Source organism: Cucurbita pepo, chromosome LG10 (assembly GCF_002806865.2).
Source record: "Cucurbita pepo subsp. pepo cultivar mu-cu-16 chromosome LG10, ASM280686v2, whole genome shotgun sequence".
NCBI lineage: Eukaryota > Viridiplantae > Streptophyta > Magnoliopsida > Cucurbitales > Cucurbitaceae > Cucurbita > Cucurbita pepo.
In genome coordinates, this window is record NC_036647.1 from 8,485,333 (window position 1) to 8,506,027 (window position 20,695).

General features: G+C 33.8%; 1 protein-coding gene across 1 annotated transcript; it reads left to right on the forward strand.

Moving 5' to 3' along the window:
• The first annotated feature begins 15,602 nt into the window (after positions 1–15,602).
• LOC111803419 (zinc finger protein WIP2-like) lies at positions 15,603–17,835 on the forward strand. Its single transcript, XM_023687803.1, has 2 exons — positions 15,603–16,165; positions 17,238–17,835. The coding sequence occupies exons 1-2, from the start codon at positions 15,653–15,655 to the stop codon at positions 17,682–17,684; spliced, it is 960 nt and encodes a 319-aa protein (XP_023543571.1). The 5' UTR covers positions 15,603–15,652; the 3' UTR covers positions 17,685–17,835.
• Positions 17,836–20,695: the final 2,860 nt, after the last annotated feature.

Here is a 20,695-nt window from a genome sequence, read left to right on the forward strand (position 1 = left end):
AGCTGGGAGTTTGATGTATGTTATGGTCTGCACTAGACCTGATATAACACATATAGTGGGGTTTGTTAGCAAGTACATACAAACCAAGGAAAATAACATTGGAAAGCTATAAGTGGCTTATGAGATACTTGAGAGGTATATCTAGTACTTCACTTTGCTATTGTAATGATCAAGTAGTTCTGCAAGGTTTTGTGGATGCTGATCAGAGTGGAGATGTAGACTCTAGCAAGAGCACATCTGGATATATCAACATTATAGATGGAACAACAGTGAGTTGGATGTTCAAGCTTCAGAAATGTGTTGCTCTTTCATCTACTAAGGCTGAGTATGTGACAATAGCTGAAGGTGGAAATGAAATGATATGAATGACAGACTATCTAGAATAATTAGGCAAGACACAATGCAATAAGATTCTTTATACAATTGATGAAAAACCCGGTTTATCATTCAACAACAAGACATATTAGAAGGCGATATAATTTCACTCGCAGGTTAGTGGAAGAAGGTGATATGTGTTTAGAGAAGATAGAGGTGCAAAGAATTCACCCGATACATTGATAAAATGTGTTGATATTGGGAAATTAAGGTTGTGTAAAACTTAATTGGTATGGTGTAGTGAAGGTGCTGATGGCGTTTGAGAACGAAGTTTTTGGTTGACTGGATCAGTCTCCAAGTGGGAGAATTATTAGGTTATGGAGCGTGTTGCTTATTTATAGCTTACTCAATGGTTATGCATAATAAAATTATATACGGTAAATGACATATAAAGTAAATGGTCATAAATAGTAAATAATGTATAGTAAAAAAACTATATCGGGTAAAGCTATATATAGTAGATAGTTATATATAATAGATGATTATATCTCATAAAGCTAGATATATATAGTAAACTAAATTATATATACCCCATTAGATACGAATTTGAAAATTTTCATTCTATACTCTGTATTTGCTCTTACTGTACACACTTGAATTCATCAATATAAATCTCTAGTCAATATCCCTCATTGCATTTTCTCTCCTATTTTTTTGTTTGTTTAGATTGAGTGTGTGCGTTGTTGTGTGATCCTAACACGAATAACGTCTTTATTGATGTCAACCACAATTGTGCCACTATTGGATCATCTACAGTCCCATAAAAATTACGAGGGTCACCCTCATGAAGTCCTGCAGGTATTTTGCTCTCAAGTGGATGACGAAGTATTTGCCTGTTGCGTTGTTAATATGTTTTCATAACCACTTGCAATGATTCCATTAGAGGATTTGTGGGATCCGATGCAGCCTGAGGTACTGCTGGAGGTGGGGTTGGCACCGTCGCGTCAGGTCGATTTATTGATTCCTCACGTACCGGACCTCACCTCTTCTACCCCTTCCCCTACCTCTTAAGGTGTCGTCCCCTACGTCCTCTTCCAAATCTTCTAGGTGGCATAATCTATATACACCCCTTAACTACTAAGTCTATAATACTTAACTTACATATATTACATACTTCTCTAATCAATTACATAAATACATCCAACAAATGTATACAATCTTTACATTAACATAATCACATTAACATACTTGACATAAGATGTTTAACCATGCATTATCACAATCATGCGAACGTATTAAACATAACATGTCAAACTTTAAATTATTAGATATCGAGCGATGTGCCAGCGAGGAAGCTCTGCCCCAATGGGGTAGATTTTGAGATCCCACATATTTTCGATGGATTATCTAGAAAATTAGATCTCCAAATCACAATGATGATGGAGGTTTCAACGCCGGTGCAAGCTTCCCTTATAAGGTCTGAAGTTAGGGCAATAGTATGGAACAAAAATTGAGTCAAATCAAGTTCCCAATCTCAAGCAATAGCCCCTATCCAATCTGCCATTGAAGAGCTTCAAGAAAAACTCAAAAATCTAATCTGAGGATACACGGTAATTCATCGAGCAAGGACAATCCCATTCAGTTTCTAGACCTTAAAAGAAAATTTCCATAGAAGACCACGAAAAGAAATAAGCTCAGGAATAAGCCCAATTGAAGGAAATTCTTGGGTAAAATTTGGGGGTAAATGTCGAATTCCCATTACGATCCCTTTTCCTTCAAATTGAGAATTTTTTTACCTTCAAAGAATCAAGGTGAGTAACTTTGATGAAAGAATTGAAAGCTAAAACGTCGTAGAACAAGCTATCCAAAATATCGATCCTCTACATTTTTAGGTGAGTTGCAAACTGATGAGGATTTTCCAAAATTAAAATTCCACACTCAAAATTCGTTCCAACAAAAAAATTCCTTTAGCTTGAAGGAAAAATAAGGAAGAGGTTTCATGAAGAATTCGAGCCTTGAAAATTTCTAGAATCGGCTGGTAGAGCTGTAGAAGAAGAGTTTAAGATGACGGTAGCACAAAGAACGCGCACATCTTCTTCCTGTCTAGAGGAAAAAGATGATTGCGTGGCTAGTTTAACTAAACCGGCCATGTCAAACTGAATCTTAACTTTTTCTTATTTTTCTTAATTTTAACCCCCTTCTAGACTGGTTCTTACAAAAACTTTTATGGTTCTAGAAACTAGACATAATAAGGAATTTGTAGAAGAAAATTTGAGGTAATTTGGATACCGAAAGTTCAAGAATGGAGGTCCCGAACATCGACAACGAGGTAAGTAGCCACCTTAGACTTTTCTTAAGAAATACTTAAACGAATCACTTGGATCTCTTTCCGAACCTTAAACCAAGTATGAGTTAAGAAAATATGAAAAGAAAACACCAAGAACCTTGAGTTAAGGCCTAAACCGATCAAATTACTCGAAATTTAAGTAACATTAAAATAACCCACTAAATGAACTCTACTTCCTATGAAATTTTAATAATGAACATAATATAGCATGTTGAGATTTTATTTGATATTTGGTTGTAATTTATCTTCGGTTCATGACCTAGATGACCTCCAAATGCTATGAAACTCTATATTAGGCCCTATTTTATTATGTTTGATGACGTTCTGAAATTTGAAAGTCATTGGATAAGGTTAAGTAGCTAAACCAAGAATACGGGTGCAATGAAAAAAATGCCCCTAAGACTACTTGTTATATTTCAAGGTCTAGATATGCGTCAAATGACCTAATATTTTCTATAAGACGTATTCTTAAGGACATGAAGATATGTTTGAGATTTCAAGTTAATTAGAGTAGGTTTGGAACCTAAACCAAATTAGGACCCGAGAAACACCTTAAGATTCAAGACTCTTCTAGAACTCTCTAAAGAATTAATCATTAATCATGACACTATGACTGTCTAAAATATCTCATGCTTGTTACTATGATGGGTTCATATGTTTGTGAATGAATGTTACAAATTATGCCTCAAGGAATTACAAACCTGAGCAACTTACAAGATTGAGAACCAAGGAAAATACTACACAAGTTCTACAACTACCAAGGTAAGAAGAATGCTAGGTACCACTCAAGGATAAGGGACTAGGTCCTCAGACACAAAAACTTAAGAAATTCTTAAGACTTCCCATGATACAACATGCTCATGACTTAGGCTACACTGCTTGGAACGTATGAAACTTTGAGCATAGGTATTCATAATATGTCACTTGAAATGTATGAAACCTTGGACATAGGTATTTAGGTTGTACCATAGGGCAAGTCTTGGGTGTAGGATTTCAAACTACGATGCTTCGAACATATGAAGCTTTCAGTATAGGTACTCAGACTATGCCGCTTAGAAAGTATGACGCCTTGGAAATAGGTATTCATGTTATATCATAGGGCAAGCCCTAGACGTAGGATTATAATACATTGCTTGGAACGTAAGAAGTCTTGGATGTAGGTTTTCAAACTATGCCGCTGGGAAGGCATGAAGCCTTAGGCATAGGTTCTCAGATCGTATCGCAGGGCAAAGCCCTAAATGCAGGTTCAGACTACATCGCTTGGAACGTAGGTTAAGACTATGTCGCTTCGAACGTATGAAGCCTTGGTACAGGTTGTCAGGTTCGTGACTAGTACTGTAAATCCTAGAGGGAGTGTCTTGGAAAACAAACCAAGAGTAGAACAACAACTTAGAAAGTAATAAAGAACAAGACAACGATCAAGGGCTCGAACAAGGATCAAGATCCAAGCTCTAAGGACAATAAACCAGAACCATAGTACTAAGGTCCTTGGATCAGAACCAAGGTTTCAGAATCCAAAGACAAACGTCCTCTTGGTAGATCATGATAAAAACCCACAAGTCAAAAATAGAACTGAGGGGCGTAAGTACTTACAACAAGAACCAGAACGAAAAGAAAGAGTGTGGTATCCTAGCATATCAAGGACACAATTAAGAGCCTACAAGTAGGCTACTTACTGAGTCTCTGTATTTATTCCATGTTTTACACGTTTTTCAGGTAAACAAGGAGTTGATCGAGGTCGAGAGCAGACTCTAGAGTTGGTGCCATAGACAAGCCTCGCCAGTCGTCCTCAACCCTTTTATTTTAAAATGTTTTGTGTTTGTTCCTTATTTTGTAATTTAACTATTATGTTGTGTTTTTATATAATAATGTATGAACACTATTTTGATATAATATAAATATAATGTATATTATGTTTTAAATTCCTTTTATTTTATTTTGCGAAAAGTTTGTCTGTCTTTTAAAGTCGTCTAGTCAGCCCCGTACTTACCTATGATATACTTATGAAATGATATGACTATGATATGTTTATGAAACAATATGAAATGATAAGTCCAACATACGATTTGACTATGAGATGATTCGTGAATGTTATGACACGTGTTATGATATGATGTACTAATGATATGACAAAAGTTATGGTGTAAAACGTTTGGCGATATAGTACATGTTGCATAATATGCTGGTGATATATACATATATATATATATATATACATATATACATATATATATACATATATACATATATATATATATATGACATGATATGACACAATGCATGATAAGAAAAATATACGAAAAATATGTCAACATGATACACAACCTCGAATTTGCATGGAAAGTTATGATAATGATATGATATGAAGGAAAGGGGTTGTTTTACATGATAATGAATGAATATGTTGGGACCTCATGCGTTATTGTGTGTTCATGCATCGGGGAACATCCCCTTTTATGATGGAGACAGAAAAACGATCATTATGTTTATCATAATGCTACGATGGTTGCTATTCCTAATGGGTGTCCGACATCAATAGCTTCAGAGAATGCTCGCCCAACCATAGAAAGGGGCCCTAAGAGGTGTGCGAACCGACTAGTGGGTCCATAATTCGACGTGTGGACTGTGTGTAGAACAATAAATACACATCCAATTAACCCCTTCAGGATAGCCGCCTTAGGAAATATAGGCTGATATTATAAATCTCACTCATGATTGTATATACTTGATCTAATCCCAATAGTGGTGTCACTTAACGAGTATTTCTTAAAATGCTCAAGCCAACTATTTCTATTTCAGGTAAAGGCAAGGCACCCCTGTACAGCTAACGACGACATTGCAATTCGAGACCGTGACACATGCATAGGGTAGTTGTATTTATTTTCTTAGAGTTAGGTTAGAATAGGGTGTTTCACTTTTAATGTATATTTATTTCATTTACGTTGTGTCGTTTTAAAGATGTTTTCGGACATAAAAGTCTATGGCAGTACTTTAAGATGAACTTTATGTTTTATTACGAAGTTTGAAACGTTTATTTCTGCATAAAAAGATATGTTATGATGATGATAGCAACTCTAGGTAAGTATAAATCTAGGATCGTTGTAACAACCATGACTTGAGTTCAAGGGAAGGACTGAATCCACCCCCCAAATCTCTATTCTATGGTCAAGGGAAGTATCTATTTAGGAGTTCTTTTGACTTCGATTGATCTCCAATGGCGGATTTGGAGTGGTTTTTGGTTTTCTCCTTCTCCCTTCCAAAACCCTCCTTTTTTTTCATCCTCTCAAGGCTTTTCAGACTCCCACAAGTAAGAGTAGTTTAATTTGACTTTTTTCCCCATAATTATCTCGAGCATGTTTCCCTTCTTCATCAACTTGAGTATCGGTCTCTCCGGCTTACAATAAAATCTTATAATTTTTTAAACTATAAGGAAGGAAGCAACGAAGTATGTGTACATGTTAAGCTCGGGTGTTACAACCACAATTTAAAAATCAGTACAAGTCGGTGTTGTTCGTGTTTATTACAAATGTGGAATGAGTTTGGGATATAATTTCAAACAAATATAAAAGATCGAAAATACATAGACACGGTTAACACCTCGAGACAACCCCTTCGTGACCCTACAACTCTCAAATGTTCTCTTACCTAGATTGGCAGTTGGTGAATACTTAAATCATAAATGTAAAATGGAGTGAGTATAAAAATACAAGAAGCAACTTGTACAAACTCATCTATCCCATTATTATTATTATTTTTTTTATTTTAATTTTTTTTTAGGTTTCCATGGGCTTATGTGATGTCCATCACAAAACAACTTTTAAGTCTCGAGGTGGTTCACCCTTTTCTGGCACCACAAATCTGCTTGACAACCTATCTTAGCTATGGGTGAACTATTTTGATTGTTCTTTTTGATTTATACAATTGCATAGCCACAATAATGAATGACAAGTATCCTAGGTTGAACGGCTATCTCATAAAACTGTTAGGACAGTACGACATCTAGCTGATATGAACATCATCTTTAACGGGCAAATCCTTCAACAGTGCCATTGAGTCACTAAGTTTGAGGGAGCGACCTTATGTACTTGTCAACTCCTAGGTTCTTAGGGGCGTCTAGGCAGTTTAAATCTCATCTCATATTTCCAAGATTCTTAGGATTAACTCTTCGAAGCTAATCCAATTTCTGGGAGCACTAAGATCTAGACCACATATTGCCACTCAAGATCTTAAGGTGCTCGGTCCACTAAAAACATACATACCTTGATCAACATGAAACTACTCCAACTGAAGCGTCCTGATCTTGACTTGGTTCTCTCACGAATGCTTTATTATGGAGATAATCTTATCAATCACATGAACCATGAAATTCATAATTTAAACACTCATGCAAGCTCAACGAAAAGATAACATTCATCAATCACCTGAAGCAAAAGTCACAATATCTCATCCTCCTTTCTAACACACATAAAACATTAAAATCTTAAAATCGGCATACATATTAAATTCTCATGTTAGGGGCATTTCAATAATTTTCCATAACATACATACCATTTTCTTATAACTCTTGTATCTCTCTCTACTTAACTTGATTCAGTTTGGTTCCTTCACCAAAGTTGAAGAGATTTAATCCAACTTCATGTGACTTCCTATGCGTTTCACCTCAAGGTTCCTATATAAAAAATGTGTAAAATCTTCGCTAGAATAACATAGTTAAATTTTAGGTTTTCATTCCTATAAAAAATTTATGGTTCTATTGAAAATCGAAGGCTAAACCTGAAACTCTTATATCTCGTTCTTTATCAATTTTTGACATTTTCGACCATCCAAGAGCCCAAAATGCTTTTTCTCTCTTCTCTCTTCTTTCATTTTCTTTCCTTTTCCTTCTTTATTTTCTTTTTTTCTTCCTCACTAAATTTATATTAGAATAGTTTCAAACCCCTTCAAGTAAGAAGGAAAAATTGACCATTTTGTCCCTCGAAGTTCGATTTTGAACGTTCTTCTCATGTTTGTAGGAGTGTTTAACTTTTTTCCTTCCAAAGCAACTTAAAATATGTCCTCTAAAATCTTCATTAAAATCTTGGAATTTAGAATTTGAAAAGAAGAATCAGAAAATCAATTATCAACGGGGCTCGAGTGTTACAAACCAACTTTGGTTCAATTCATCCATCAAATACAAAGTATTGAAGATTAAATATTCTTGTTTTCAATCCAAAGATGAACGTACCTAACTCGAATCGATTCTCTTTCTAAAAATGTTCTCAAGCCTTGATTCCATGATGAAAGTTGTTCTAACTTCCCTAAAGAAAATAAAATCAAGCCCTATCTAATGTCAAAAATGGCGATGAATATAACTAAAAAAAATTAACTCAAATGACCGAAATAAGTTAATCTAATTAGTATTAAAAAAAATCAACTCAAATGTCAAACATATTTATTATTATAAAACCTAATCAAATAGGTTAGTTTCAATGACAAGAAACAAAGAAGCATCATCTTCACAAAATAAATTAAACAACACTTGCAAAAAAAAAAAAAAATTCGTTGAAGTGACTCCCGCGCGTTAAATGGACATTTCTAATCCAGAACTAGCTCGTGAGTCAACTTTATATTCGAGACCTCCAAAACATTCCTCCATCTGTGCACTGTTGATGCATGAACTTTTCAATATCGACCCTACTTTTTGTTTTAAAATAAGACTAGTACTACATGCATGGAGTGACTGTTATACGAGAAAAAAGTATTTAAAAACATTTCATATTAAGAAAATTTATGGGCTTAAACATTCATAAACCGTATAAATATGGTAACAACATAATATGAATAAAAGAAGAACATCTACGGCCGTGGTTCAAAGATGAAAATACTACTAAACTACTCAAACAATAAAATTATGATGTAGTGTGACTTTATTCCATGGCCTCCTCTTTTGACGTTATCATTGGTATATAAGACCCTTGTCTTTACCTGAAAAATGATAGACATATGATGAGATTTTAACATATTCAGCAAGTTGTCCCACTTTTGAAGTCGAAAAATGCAACAATATGCAATATGCAATATGCTTATGACGTGTGTGACCTACTTTTCCTAATGGTTCCTTAGCTTCTAGTCTCTTTTTTGGTTTAAGTTTGATGTAAGTACTTTTCTACATAGGATTCATACATGCGCGCATGTACCCACTAGTAGACTCGTATACGTACCCCCTAGGTTGGTCTATGGGTTAGCACACACTCACGCTACTGAAAAACAATGCAAAACAAAAAAACGTGTATAATATCGTGGTATACGCATTCGTACAAAACATATTGGAGAAGTAACTCATGTTTGTGTGATATATAGCATTAGTGAGGTCCTGGTTCAATGAAATAATGCATATAAAACCTCCTTACTTATTCTAATACATGAGAAGAGGTCCTCGTTGAATGAAATAATGCATATAATACCTCCTTACTTATTCTAATGCAATGTACAAACATATTTATTTCATTCATTTTTATTATACATGGTACATCATGACTTTTTAGGATGGTATTAACATAGCAAGCATTAATCAATAAACAAGAATAACATGCATCATAACAATTCATTAGAGTATCATATCATAAATAATATCACGTAAATAGGACATACGTTACGTGTTATTCAAGCACCAATCAATTCATTCAACCTATCCTATAGGCCTTCCAACAATAAACTTACTTATAATTTTTAGGCTCTAAGACATTTTTGATATGCGACCCTTGCACATCAAATTAGCAAGTAGCCATATATCAATATGGAACGTTCATCTAGTGTCCAATTGAAACCAAATTTAGTAAACTTACATCTTTTACTTATACTAATTTAATTTCAAAGCCACTTGTCAAAATTCATGACACCCAAACTTTTGAGGTTACGTCCCAAAGTCTATATAGCTCTTATTAAGTTTGTCTTTGATATCATTGACGATATTGTTGTGTCAATTTCTACGTATATCTTAACTTGACAATCTTGCATATTTTTCTTAGTGTATTAGATGATACATTATCCTTTTCAGCCACATGATACTTACTTTTATCGGCTATCACATGGCTTGATGGACACCACTCGCATGCGACCTTCTATTTGCAAGTATGTGAGGAGTCTTACTCAACTACCGTTAGTGTGCATTTTCTAGCCATTAGTTCATCTCTATGATTTTATCTATTGAATTACACAATTTCATGGGAGAAGAAGAAAACTATTTAGCCCAACGATCAATTTTAGAGTAGCCCACAAAGATGCAATTTAGGCTGTGAAATTGATAAGACATCCCTAATTCTCGGCCCAAAATTTAAGCTTTTGTTGAAGTAAAAACCCTTGAATAAAATAAATTAACGACTCCTTGTACAAAATTTGAATCAACCACTAGATAAGGTGTAACGACCCGAAATTTTCTACTTAATTTAAGGTCGCTACTGTATACATACCATAAACATTGAATGCGGAAGACTTCATTTAAATTCCATAAAACATAACATTTATCTTAAAATACATTCATGGATTTACGTGTTTCGAAAACATCTTTAAAACGACACAACAAAAGACTAAATAAAATAAATAAGCGTTTAAGTTAAAAACATCATATTCTAAGTCTAAGAAAATAAATACTACTTTTCTATGCATGTGCCATGGTCTCGAGTTACGATACCGTCATCAGCCGTACAGGAATGCCTTGCCTTAACCTGAAAAATGTAGTAGCACATAGCTTGAGTAATTCTGAAAAATGTAGTAGGACGTAGCTTGAGTATTTAAAGAAATACTCACTAAGTGACCCTACTATTGTGGTTAAATGCAAGAACATGTGAATGCAATGACGGGACCTATCCTTTCAATCTATTTTCCTACGGTACTGTCCTAACGGGTAACTTGGACGTGTACCATATACTCTACACACAGCCCATACGTGCGGGTATGGGCTCACCAGTCAGTTCGCACACTGCTTGGCCACTTTATTTGTCGGGTGAGCATACTCTGGGAAGCTCCTTAGGTCAAACACCCGTTAGAACTAGTAACCGTCATGGTAGCGCTATTCAAAACATAACGAGCGTACCCCTGCCATTGGATGTACACGTCCGTACCCTCGTGATGGAATAGGGGTATCCCCCCAAATGCATGAGCACACATAATGCATTAGGTCCCCAATATTTCTACTTTTATCATTAATGAATATAACCCCACTATCATCTTTCATGCTTAACATGTCATTTCTCATTTTTCAGTCTACGTATCATACATAATCCTAACGGGGTTATATTTCGTTTCATTTATCATGATATCATGTCATTCATAACATGCTGTATACATACAATTTATAAGCATAACATAACGCTTCATGTTTTTAACATGTCATTTCATAACGTGCAATTCATACAACAATTACCTCAATGGTCACACAAAACTATCTAAAAATAACATATCACATCACAATATATCGTATCATAAACATGTCATATCGTAAACACTTTGTAGCCATATCATTCCGTAACTTATCATAGCCTTTACGTTCTTATACCTATCACAGTCATATCGTTACGTGAACGTACCTTAGTCATATCATCACAAGGACGTATCCTAACGCTATCGTTCTATCAATCTATCAGAAACCTATCCCTTTCTACCCATATCCTAACCATCTTCTTTCATCAATCTCCCCTATCCATAGCACTCCGATATGTAACCTAACATTAACGTTTCATGAACGTATCTTACTCCTATCCTTACATTTCGTTTTGTGCATTCTTCTCGTATCCTATCTCAAACATATCCTTGAACACATCGTACCATAATTATTATCATACAATTCACATATTATAACATAACATAAACATAATATAAGCATACCGATTCACAGATAATTCACACATATCAGTATATATGACATGTGCAGAACCACAGGCACGTGTCAACATCAAATATAACCATGCCGATAGTAAAGCCACTTACCTTGGTCAACTTAAGTTGTTGTCACGAATATATCCTTAATGAAAGTTCGATTCTGTCCTTTGAAATCCAAATCAACCTATGTGAGCCCACAACATCAGTTTCAAGTTTCACTCTATAAAATTATTTCTCTAATTTACATTGCTTCATTATTAAAAGTCTTGAAATGTTATATATTTATAATTATATTTTTATTAAAAAACTTATTTTCCATAGTTACTGTTATATTAAACAAAAAATAATAATAATAATAATAAATAGAGTTATTTCAGATTATTCTGCTTTTTATTACCCTATATATTTACTTTTCTCCCTAAATTTAGTCTGGTTTTTAATTCTTGAAACTTCTTTTTTTTTATCTGTATTTACTCTATTGCCTTTTAATCTTCTTCTGATGTATTCTAAATTTTTAGTGGATCCGTGTATCCAAATCTTTCTTTATCTTAGTGTTTTTTGTTCACAAATTTTCTTGGTCATTCTATTTTTAATCTATTCATTTGGCTACTGTTCTAATATTACTAATTTGATGCGATTTACTAGAATGAATTCGTATAAATGATTGACATTTAGTTTTTAATTCAAAGCTAAACCATGGAAATCTAACTATAATGGGCTGTGATTTCTAAAAAAGAAATAGGATAAAAAGAGTGAAGATTTAATATATATCTTATTGATTCACGTAAATCTAGGTGAATCTCTAAAGACCATTCTCAAAGTAAATCTCACAATGTTGTTTTTCTATTTTTTTTGCAGTTACTTAACGGAGTAAGAATATGTTGAGGAGAGATTATTGTGGGAGGAGAGAGGTTAGTGGAGAGCTTTCTTATTTTTGTTTATTTATTTATTTATTTTTAACTATTTTTTTTTATATTTATTTATTTATGATTTTATTTTTTTATTTTTTATTTTTTATATTTTGGCTATTACATTAGTAACTAAGATCAAACATGTAAAGCAAGATTTGGAACCTTGTTTTAAATTAGTCACTCAACCATCGAACTTGATCAAAACTTAATTGAATAGTTTAGATGTAATTACCACAACAATTGCATAAAACTTAGAAATGGAAAAAATGATACTCAAATTTCTAAGGGTGAAAGTCGATGAGAGCTAAATTTTGTTCATAAAAAGATAGGACTTTTACATATTATTTTATGTGTATTTATATAGCCTATCATAAAAAGAAATATCTAACTCTTCAAATGCACTCATGAAATTAGTGGTCGTTGGTGAGTTACTCCACTACCCTTTAAATCTCCACATAAAAAGAAAATAGATGTTATGACCACTTTGAGGAGTAAATTCCCGCCCTTCTTCTCACTACAATAAATTATGGAATTAACATAATAGATAAAGTTTTATAACAAATTATTTATAAGTGCTAGCTATAAACAATCTCATCTGTTACTTCAACCATGCAAATATTCACTTTTGAAGCTCCAAACGGTCCTTCTTCAATCGAACCAGCTTGTAACACATGAAATAACGATTGAATCGAGTTTATCCAATTTTGTAAATAAAGAATGAACGCTTGTTGAATCTTCTTGGCCTTAGATCGTGTAATATAGGTCTAATTAGAACATTTAGAACACCGTGATCCTTATCACAATGACTCCCCATTTAACTCAAATGCCACTAGACAAATACAAAATGACAATGACTCCACATCTCATTTAGTTCATATAGTTCATAGAAAGAAATATTAACTCTTCAAATGCACTCATGAACTAAATGAGAATTAATAACTAAAATAAAAGAGAATATTAATCAAAATGATTATAAACTAGATGAGAGTTAATAACAAAAAAAAAAAATGAGAATATAAATCGCGTTATGAACTAAACGAGAATTATAACATACACCTTCATCACAACTTACAACTTACAACTTACGACTTACGACAACATCAACCACCTCTAGCTAAACAAACAAAAACAAATCTCAATCTTTCTTTCAAAAGTTGTCATTATGGAGCTTGGGAAGAATTCAAATAAAAGGATGATTTTTCAAATTTATTCAATATTATACTTGACATAAAAGAAGAACAGCTAGAAATGACGAAAACAAGTGTATGTATTCAATAAAGTTTTTTTAAAAAAATTTGATCAACCCGATAACCCGACCCAATCCAATCTGACTCGTACATTCCTATAAAAAAAAAAAACTATTTTTTAAATAAAAAAAATAAATAAAAATGGAAAAAATAATTCTCTCAGCCTATATATTTTTTATTTCACAGTTGCTTTTTAAACTATATTAATTTTTTTAATAACTTAATATTAATAATTAAAAAGATGGAGATGGAGAGGTGATGAGCTGGAGAATTTATTTAAAATGAGCTATTTTTATTTTATTTTAATATTATATTATTATTGAAATTTTTGAAAATTTAAAAATATTTTTTTTAAACAAAATTCATTGGTATTTTTATTAATTTAACCTAAGTATATGAAATTTCAATTTTTTTTTTTAAATACTGTTTTAAATTTTCCTTCAAAATACATAAATTTTGTGTGTATGTTTTTGTTATTATTATTTTTTATTTTTAATGATTGTTATTCATCATTACTTTCCCCGAAAATAGTCCGAGGAAATAGAGATGGTCAATGATATACTGAAACGATCATCATTAGGATAAAAACTGCCAATAACTGTATTTTTTTAACCTTATGTTCTTGTCCCATACAAAAAAAGTCATCGCATGCAAATCTATTTTATATAATTTAATGGTGCCTAGCAATCTTACATATAAAATATTACACAATCTATAAAATTATAATTATACCCCAAATTAAACATCTTAAACCCTTTCGACTCATATTTAGAACCGTCATTGATATTTAGGTTTGTAACAATTCTTACTCAACCCACCGCTAGCAGATATTGTCTTCTTTAAGCTTTTCTTTCAAGAATTTCTCCTCAAGGTTTTAAAACGCGTCCATTAGCGAGAGGTTTTCACACTCTTACAAGTCGTTTCCCTCTCCAACCGACGTGAGATCTCACAATTTACCTCCCTAGAAGGCTCAACGTCTTCGCTGACACTCCACTCGGTGCTTAACTCTAATATCATTTGTAACAGCCCTAACCCACCACTAACATATATTGTACTCTTTTGTCTTTTCCTTCAAGGGTTTCCCCTCAAGGTAATAAAATGTGTCCACTTAGAAGAGATTTTCACACCCTTAAAAGTCGTTCCCCTCTCCAACCGATGTAGAATCTCATAATCCACCCCACTTCGGGGCCCGTTTGACAACCCTAACCCACCACTAATTTGGGCTTTCCCTTCAAGGATTTCTCCTCAAAGTTTTAAAACGAGTCTATTAGAGAAAGGTTTCCACACCCTTACAAATTGTTCCCTTCTCCAACCGATATAGGATCTCACAATCCACCCTTCTTGGGGGCCCAACTTTTTCGTTGGCACACCGTTCAATGTCTAACTCTAATACCATTTGTAACAGCTCTAACCCACTATTAGCAAATATTGTTCTTTTTAGGATTTTCGTTCAAGGGTTTCTCTTCAAAACTTTAAAACGTGATTACTAATAAGTCGTTTCTCTCTCCAACCAATATCCGATCTCACAAAGTTAGTTTATAGTTACAGTTAACAGACAAATTTATAATTAAGGTTAATTTGGGATGACCATAGTTCATAGTCAACTTGAAAGTTATGTAGTTTATCACATGAAAAACAAAATATATTATTAAAAAAAACATTTTTTTTTCTTCTTAAGTAAATGAAGATATTCAGTCAAATTTCTTTTGAAGGGACCAAAATTATTATTTTATATTATTATTTGGGATGATTCTTGAATTATAATAACCATTTATAAGGAATATAAATAATAAGATTAGACCATTGGCCTCTCAAAATAAATAATTTTTTTTAAAAAAATAAATTAAAAAAAAAACACAAAATCAAAAGTTAACCCAATTAGTACTCCCTTTTGGTGCATTCTCTCTCCTCCCAAATATCAACCATTTCTCTCTCTCTCTCTCTCTTCAATTTCATCTTCTTCATTTCCCAATTCCATGTCTCACCCATGTTCCAACTCATTAGCAAGTGTTCCAAAATTCATCTCCTTCCACCACCATTCCTCCCCATCACAACCATCAAATTCCTCCCCAAATATGTCTCACAATTGCTTCTCGTATCCCTACCCGAGCTCGATCCCGAGCCTGAACCCACCTCCACCGTCATCTCCGCCGCTCCGAGAGGCTCTTCCGCTACTCAGGCTAATGTCTCCTCCCGAGCAGAGACAAGAACAAGAAGAAGACGACGATGATGGAGGTAGCAAAGATGACAACGCGTCGGTCACCGTGGCGTTGCACATAGGGCTACCAAACCCTAGCCCAGCTGAAATAGCTTCCTTGATGTGTGGCTCTTCATCTGAGATTGATCAAGAACATGAGTTTGGACAGTCCACCAAAACCCTAATTAAGGGACAGTATTGGATCCCAACTCCTTCTCAAATCCTCATTGGTCCTACTCAATTCTCTTGCCCTGTTTGCTTCAAAACCTTCAATAGATACAACAACATGCAGGTAACTAAATTCATCCATTCATTTGGTAAAAACTTGAGCAAATTTTTTGTTTTTTTGGGTCTTATAATTTTTTAATTAGATCCAATCGAAATCTAGATTCGTTTTTTCGTACAGACTATTGAAGAGATTTAACAAAAAGTAAACCAGATCAAACTGAGAAACGGGTTAGACGGGTCGATGTATATTAACATAAAAAAAATTTGAAAGAATTGTGGTTCTATTCTTTCAAGGTGATCACTTTGTTGCCTGATATGAATCTTCACTTTAGATATCCTTTTGAATTTTTTAATCAAATTTGATAGCTATTTGTTTGCATGATCATGAGTTGAGGGATTTTGAATGCTTCTCTCTCTAGATTTCTCTCTCTTTTTTATATCTTTTAATCAGTTCTTTGGAGTATGTGTTTCAATGAATAATTGTATGCTTTTCTTGGTTGATTTTTGTTCATCCCATGAAATTATCTCATGATTTTACAAGAAATATGCTTAAGATATGATCAAACCAATTATATGAACAATTGGATTAGTTTAGGGTAATCCCTAATTAGTTCTACACGTGATCCTAAATTCTTCTACTCTACCTATATCTGAATACGAGCCTTATTCAGCTACGTTCACGAGAGCGGCATGCCGAAAAAATCAAGAAAATAAGGCGAGGAGAAGATAGGAAGATCGAACCTAAATTTTTGTTTAAATATGAAAGATATGAACAATTGGATTAGCAAATCCTTCTACTCGACTTATATCTGAATACGAGCCTTATTCAGCTTCACCCATCAAAGTGGCATGCCGAAAATATCAAGATCGGAAGAGTTTTAAGCAGATTTAGTGTTATCCCTCGTCAAATTCATCCATTTGTGGAAGGGTTCGGCATCCATCTCCGCAGATATTTTCCGATCTATAAAACATGTTTTGTTACATTTTTCATGTTAATGACAATTTTATGCTGTCATCTCTCATTATAACATGAGCTGAATTCTTATTGTTGTGTTTTTTTTTTTTTTTTACTTCAAAAAAACATCAACCTGTCTCAAATTTTGTCACTCGATCATTTTACACGTGCTTTTTTACAGATGCACATGTGGGGGCATGGATCACAATACAGAAAAGGCCCCGAGTCCCTCCGGGGCACGCAGCCAACGGGCATGCTAAGGCTTCCTTGCTACTGCTGCGCCCCGGGGTGCCGCAACAACATCGACCATCCCCGTGCCAAACCATTGAAAGACTTCAGAACTCTTCAAACACATTACAAGCGCAAGCACGGGCTAAAGCCCTTCATGTGCCGAAAGTGTGGCAAAGCGTTCGCCGTGCGTGGCGACTGGCGAACGCACGAGAAGAATTGTGGTAAGCTTTGGTACTGCATTTGTGGCTCGGATTTTAAGCACAAGCGCTCGCTCAAGGACCATGTCAAGGCCTTCGGTAATGACCACGCTGCCTACGGTGGAGGCGGGATCGATGTGTTCGGAGATGAAGATGATGAGCCTGCTTCTGAAGTCGAGCAAGATAACGATGAACGATGAATGAAGAACTTATTATAGCCAACATTTGAGAATATGATTATTGATTTACAGAATTATTGTTATATTGTATAATGAAACTTACTTGATATATACTGTTATCATATTATATGTGTAATTAATTAGGGGAACTTTGTTTTATTGGTTTGGCTCTCATCGATGAAATGAAAAAGAAAATGTATAAATTAAAATATTTTTATTTTCTGATTATCCAAACATAATTAAGGACACTCATGTGATCTTTAGGATACTTTAAGGTTTATCTTTGTTAGTTTAATGTTTATAGTACCATGTTGATTATATTGTTTGGGATGAGATAATTAAAATGTGTCGGGTGGACTAATTTTCGAAGCCCGCCAAAGTTAAAGACTCAACATTGTCTCGTTAATTAGCTAGCTTCAAATTTAGTTCACGTTGTACTCTTTACCGTTAATATATTGATGAAAATTATTGATTCTTAATACTATATCACCTCTAAGAGAAGATTATCATAATTCTTACGAGACTAGTTTGAATTTGATTTGATAATTTAGAATTGTTGGGTAAATTAGATTTCGGTATGTTAAATTAAGATCATTAATTTTAGAACATATACAAGTATCGTCAATTTAATTTTGTTCGACTAATCGAATTGATGTCGAGAGAATATTTTGTCCCTATTAATTTAAATTTCGAACGTTTTTCTCTTTTATTCCCATCTTCGCAACCATCCGTCACATCTCTCAACATATCCATCATCTCATAACGTTGTTAGAGGTGTTCATATGACTTGATAATCCGTCATCTCAGACTATTCAACCCAAACTATAAAAATTAGTTTGGGTTATATTTTTTCGATTTAGGTCCGATTGAATTTTTGTAAAACAAATATAATGTTCCGTTTACGAATTGACATTTTATTGGTGAGGTCTATCCAACTAACTCAAAAAAGTAAGGTCGCTACCCAACCCTACTCTTAAAAGATTAAAAATATTTAATAACCATAATCAATGCTAGTGACATACTCTGACTTGTAAATGTTTGATATTTGAATTTTATGAAATTTTAGTTACTAAGATAACATCACATATACAGTGGACAAAAAATGAAAATAAAGGGTTGGGATTGGGTTAAATTGAATACTTTATTTAGGTTGCTCGGGTCACTAATCTAATGAACCCAAAATTTCAGAATGGTCCAAAAGATTTTTCTCAACCCATCTACACAGCTAAGTGCTTGTGTCGTCTACTGTATCGCACGTTGACAAAATAGTAAAAAAAACAATCCAACCCAAATTGAAAACAGAGTGTTGGGTTGGGTCGGATTGTATACTTTATTTAGGTTACTCGGATCACTAACCTAATCAACCAAAAATTTCAGGATGGTCCAAAAGATTTTTTTAGCAAATATACACACTTCATTTCTGGTGTCGGTGTCGTCTGTTGTATTGCACGACCACAAAATAGTAAAAGAAAAAGAAAAAAAAACAATCCAACTATCCAACCCAAACTGAAAGTAGAGGAATACATACTTTATTTAGATTGCTCGAGTCACTAACCTAATCAACCCGAAATTTCAAGATGGTCCAAACGATTTTTTCAACCCAATTACACACTCAAGTGCACACGGTGACAAAATAGTTAAAAAGAAAAACAATCTAACAACCTAACACAAACCAAGAATAGAGGGTTTGATTGGTATATTTTATTTAGGTTGCTTGAGATACTAAGCTAATCAACCCGAAATTTCAGGATAGTCCAAAAGATTATTTCAATCGATATACACACCTACGCACTAGCATCGAACAAACAACAACCCAACCTAAATCGAAAATAGAGGGTTGAGTTGGGTCAGATCGTATACTTTATTTAAGTTTCTCGAAAACCTAATCAAACCCGAAAGTACTTGCACCATCGCACACAGACAAAATAGTACATAACACGAACAAATACATTACATTTGAAAGATTTTAGTTTTAATCGATCAAAAAAGGGGAAAATTTCTGAATCAAAGGCTTTATTTTTTGAACAGAGGTGTCATTATTTAGGGCTTTTTTTTGGGGGGGGGAGTTACAAACTGTAGACGAATTGGTGCTTTAATGATGCTCTGAAAATCATATACTTTTGAAGGTGAAGAGACAATGATGATGACAACTTCATGCATATAATAAAACAATTCTTCATTCAAATGAAACTGTGTCTTTGTACAATCTACGAGGTGTATAAAAGGAGAGATTTTGCTGTGAAAAAGTGATCTTTAAAGTGTTTTTCTTTTATGTTATAAATTTTTATAAATGGAAGGGAAAATTATGTCAGTTTTCAGTCTTTCAAGAGGCAGTGAAAGAACTACACTTAGTGTTTGTGGCACCCCACACCCACATTGCTCTCCTCAACTTGCTTGTCTTTGTTGCCTTAAATTGTGACATTTTAATTAGGTCTATACTCCTCAATCTTCTGATACATCCTTTCAATCCCTCTCTTACTAGGGTCTACTATCTCTCCTCTCGAGAAATTATTCGGGTCGTGAAATGATTTGTGGTTTGGTGATTCTACACTGTTGGATGTACCAGGAATTTAAGGGTTCGGTTGAATTAGACCTGGATTGAATAGTTATTAGGGTTAGCTCTCGTGTTCTGTCTTAATTAAGCTTATACTCCTTAGTTCTTGCTACTTCATCCCTTTTTCTTTCTTCTCTCGTTGTATTTGCATGTGAGAATCTTCACCTCATGTTCGAGATTCAGATTAGGATTTGACATCTAGATTTAGCATCTTATGGTCCTGACATTCCTTTAACATAGTCACGTTATCTACTTCATGCTTTTAAGAGTGAAGACCAGTCCCACAACCCAACACGGGTGTTTTCCAACATGTTTTGTTCTAACTCACATGTTTTCTAGAAAATTTTACAGGAGGTCATTCAACAAAGAATTGTTTTAATCAAAACATGCTTAAGTTTTGAGTCAGTATAATTGAAACATAAAAAAGAAAGGTACACCTTATTGGTATAAAGAGTAATTTTCAATTATTTTTTTTCTT

Coding starts and splice junctions, on each gene's coding strand:
- LOC111803419 (XM_023687803.1), top strand. CDS start 15,653: ATGTCTCACCCATGTTCCAACTCATTAGCAAGTGTTCCAAAATTCATC. Junction 16,166..17,237: donor ATAGATACAACAACATGCAG/GTAACTAAATTC, acceptor GCTTTTTTACAG/ATGCACATGTGGGGGCATGG.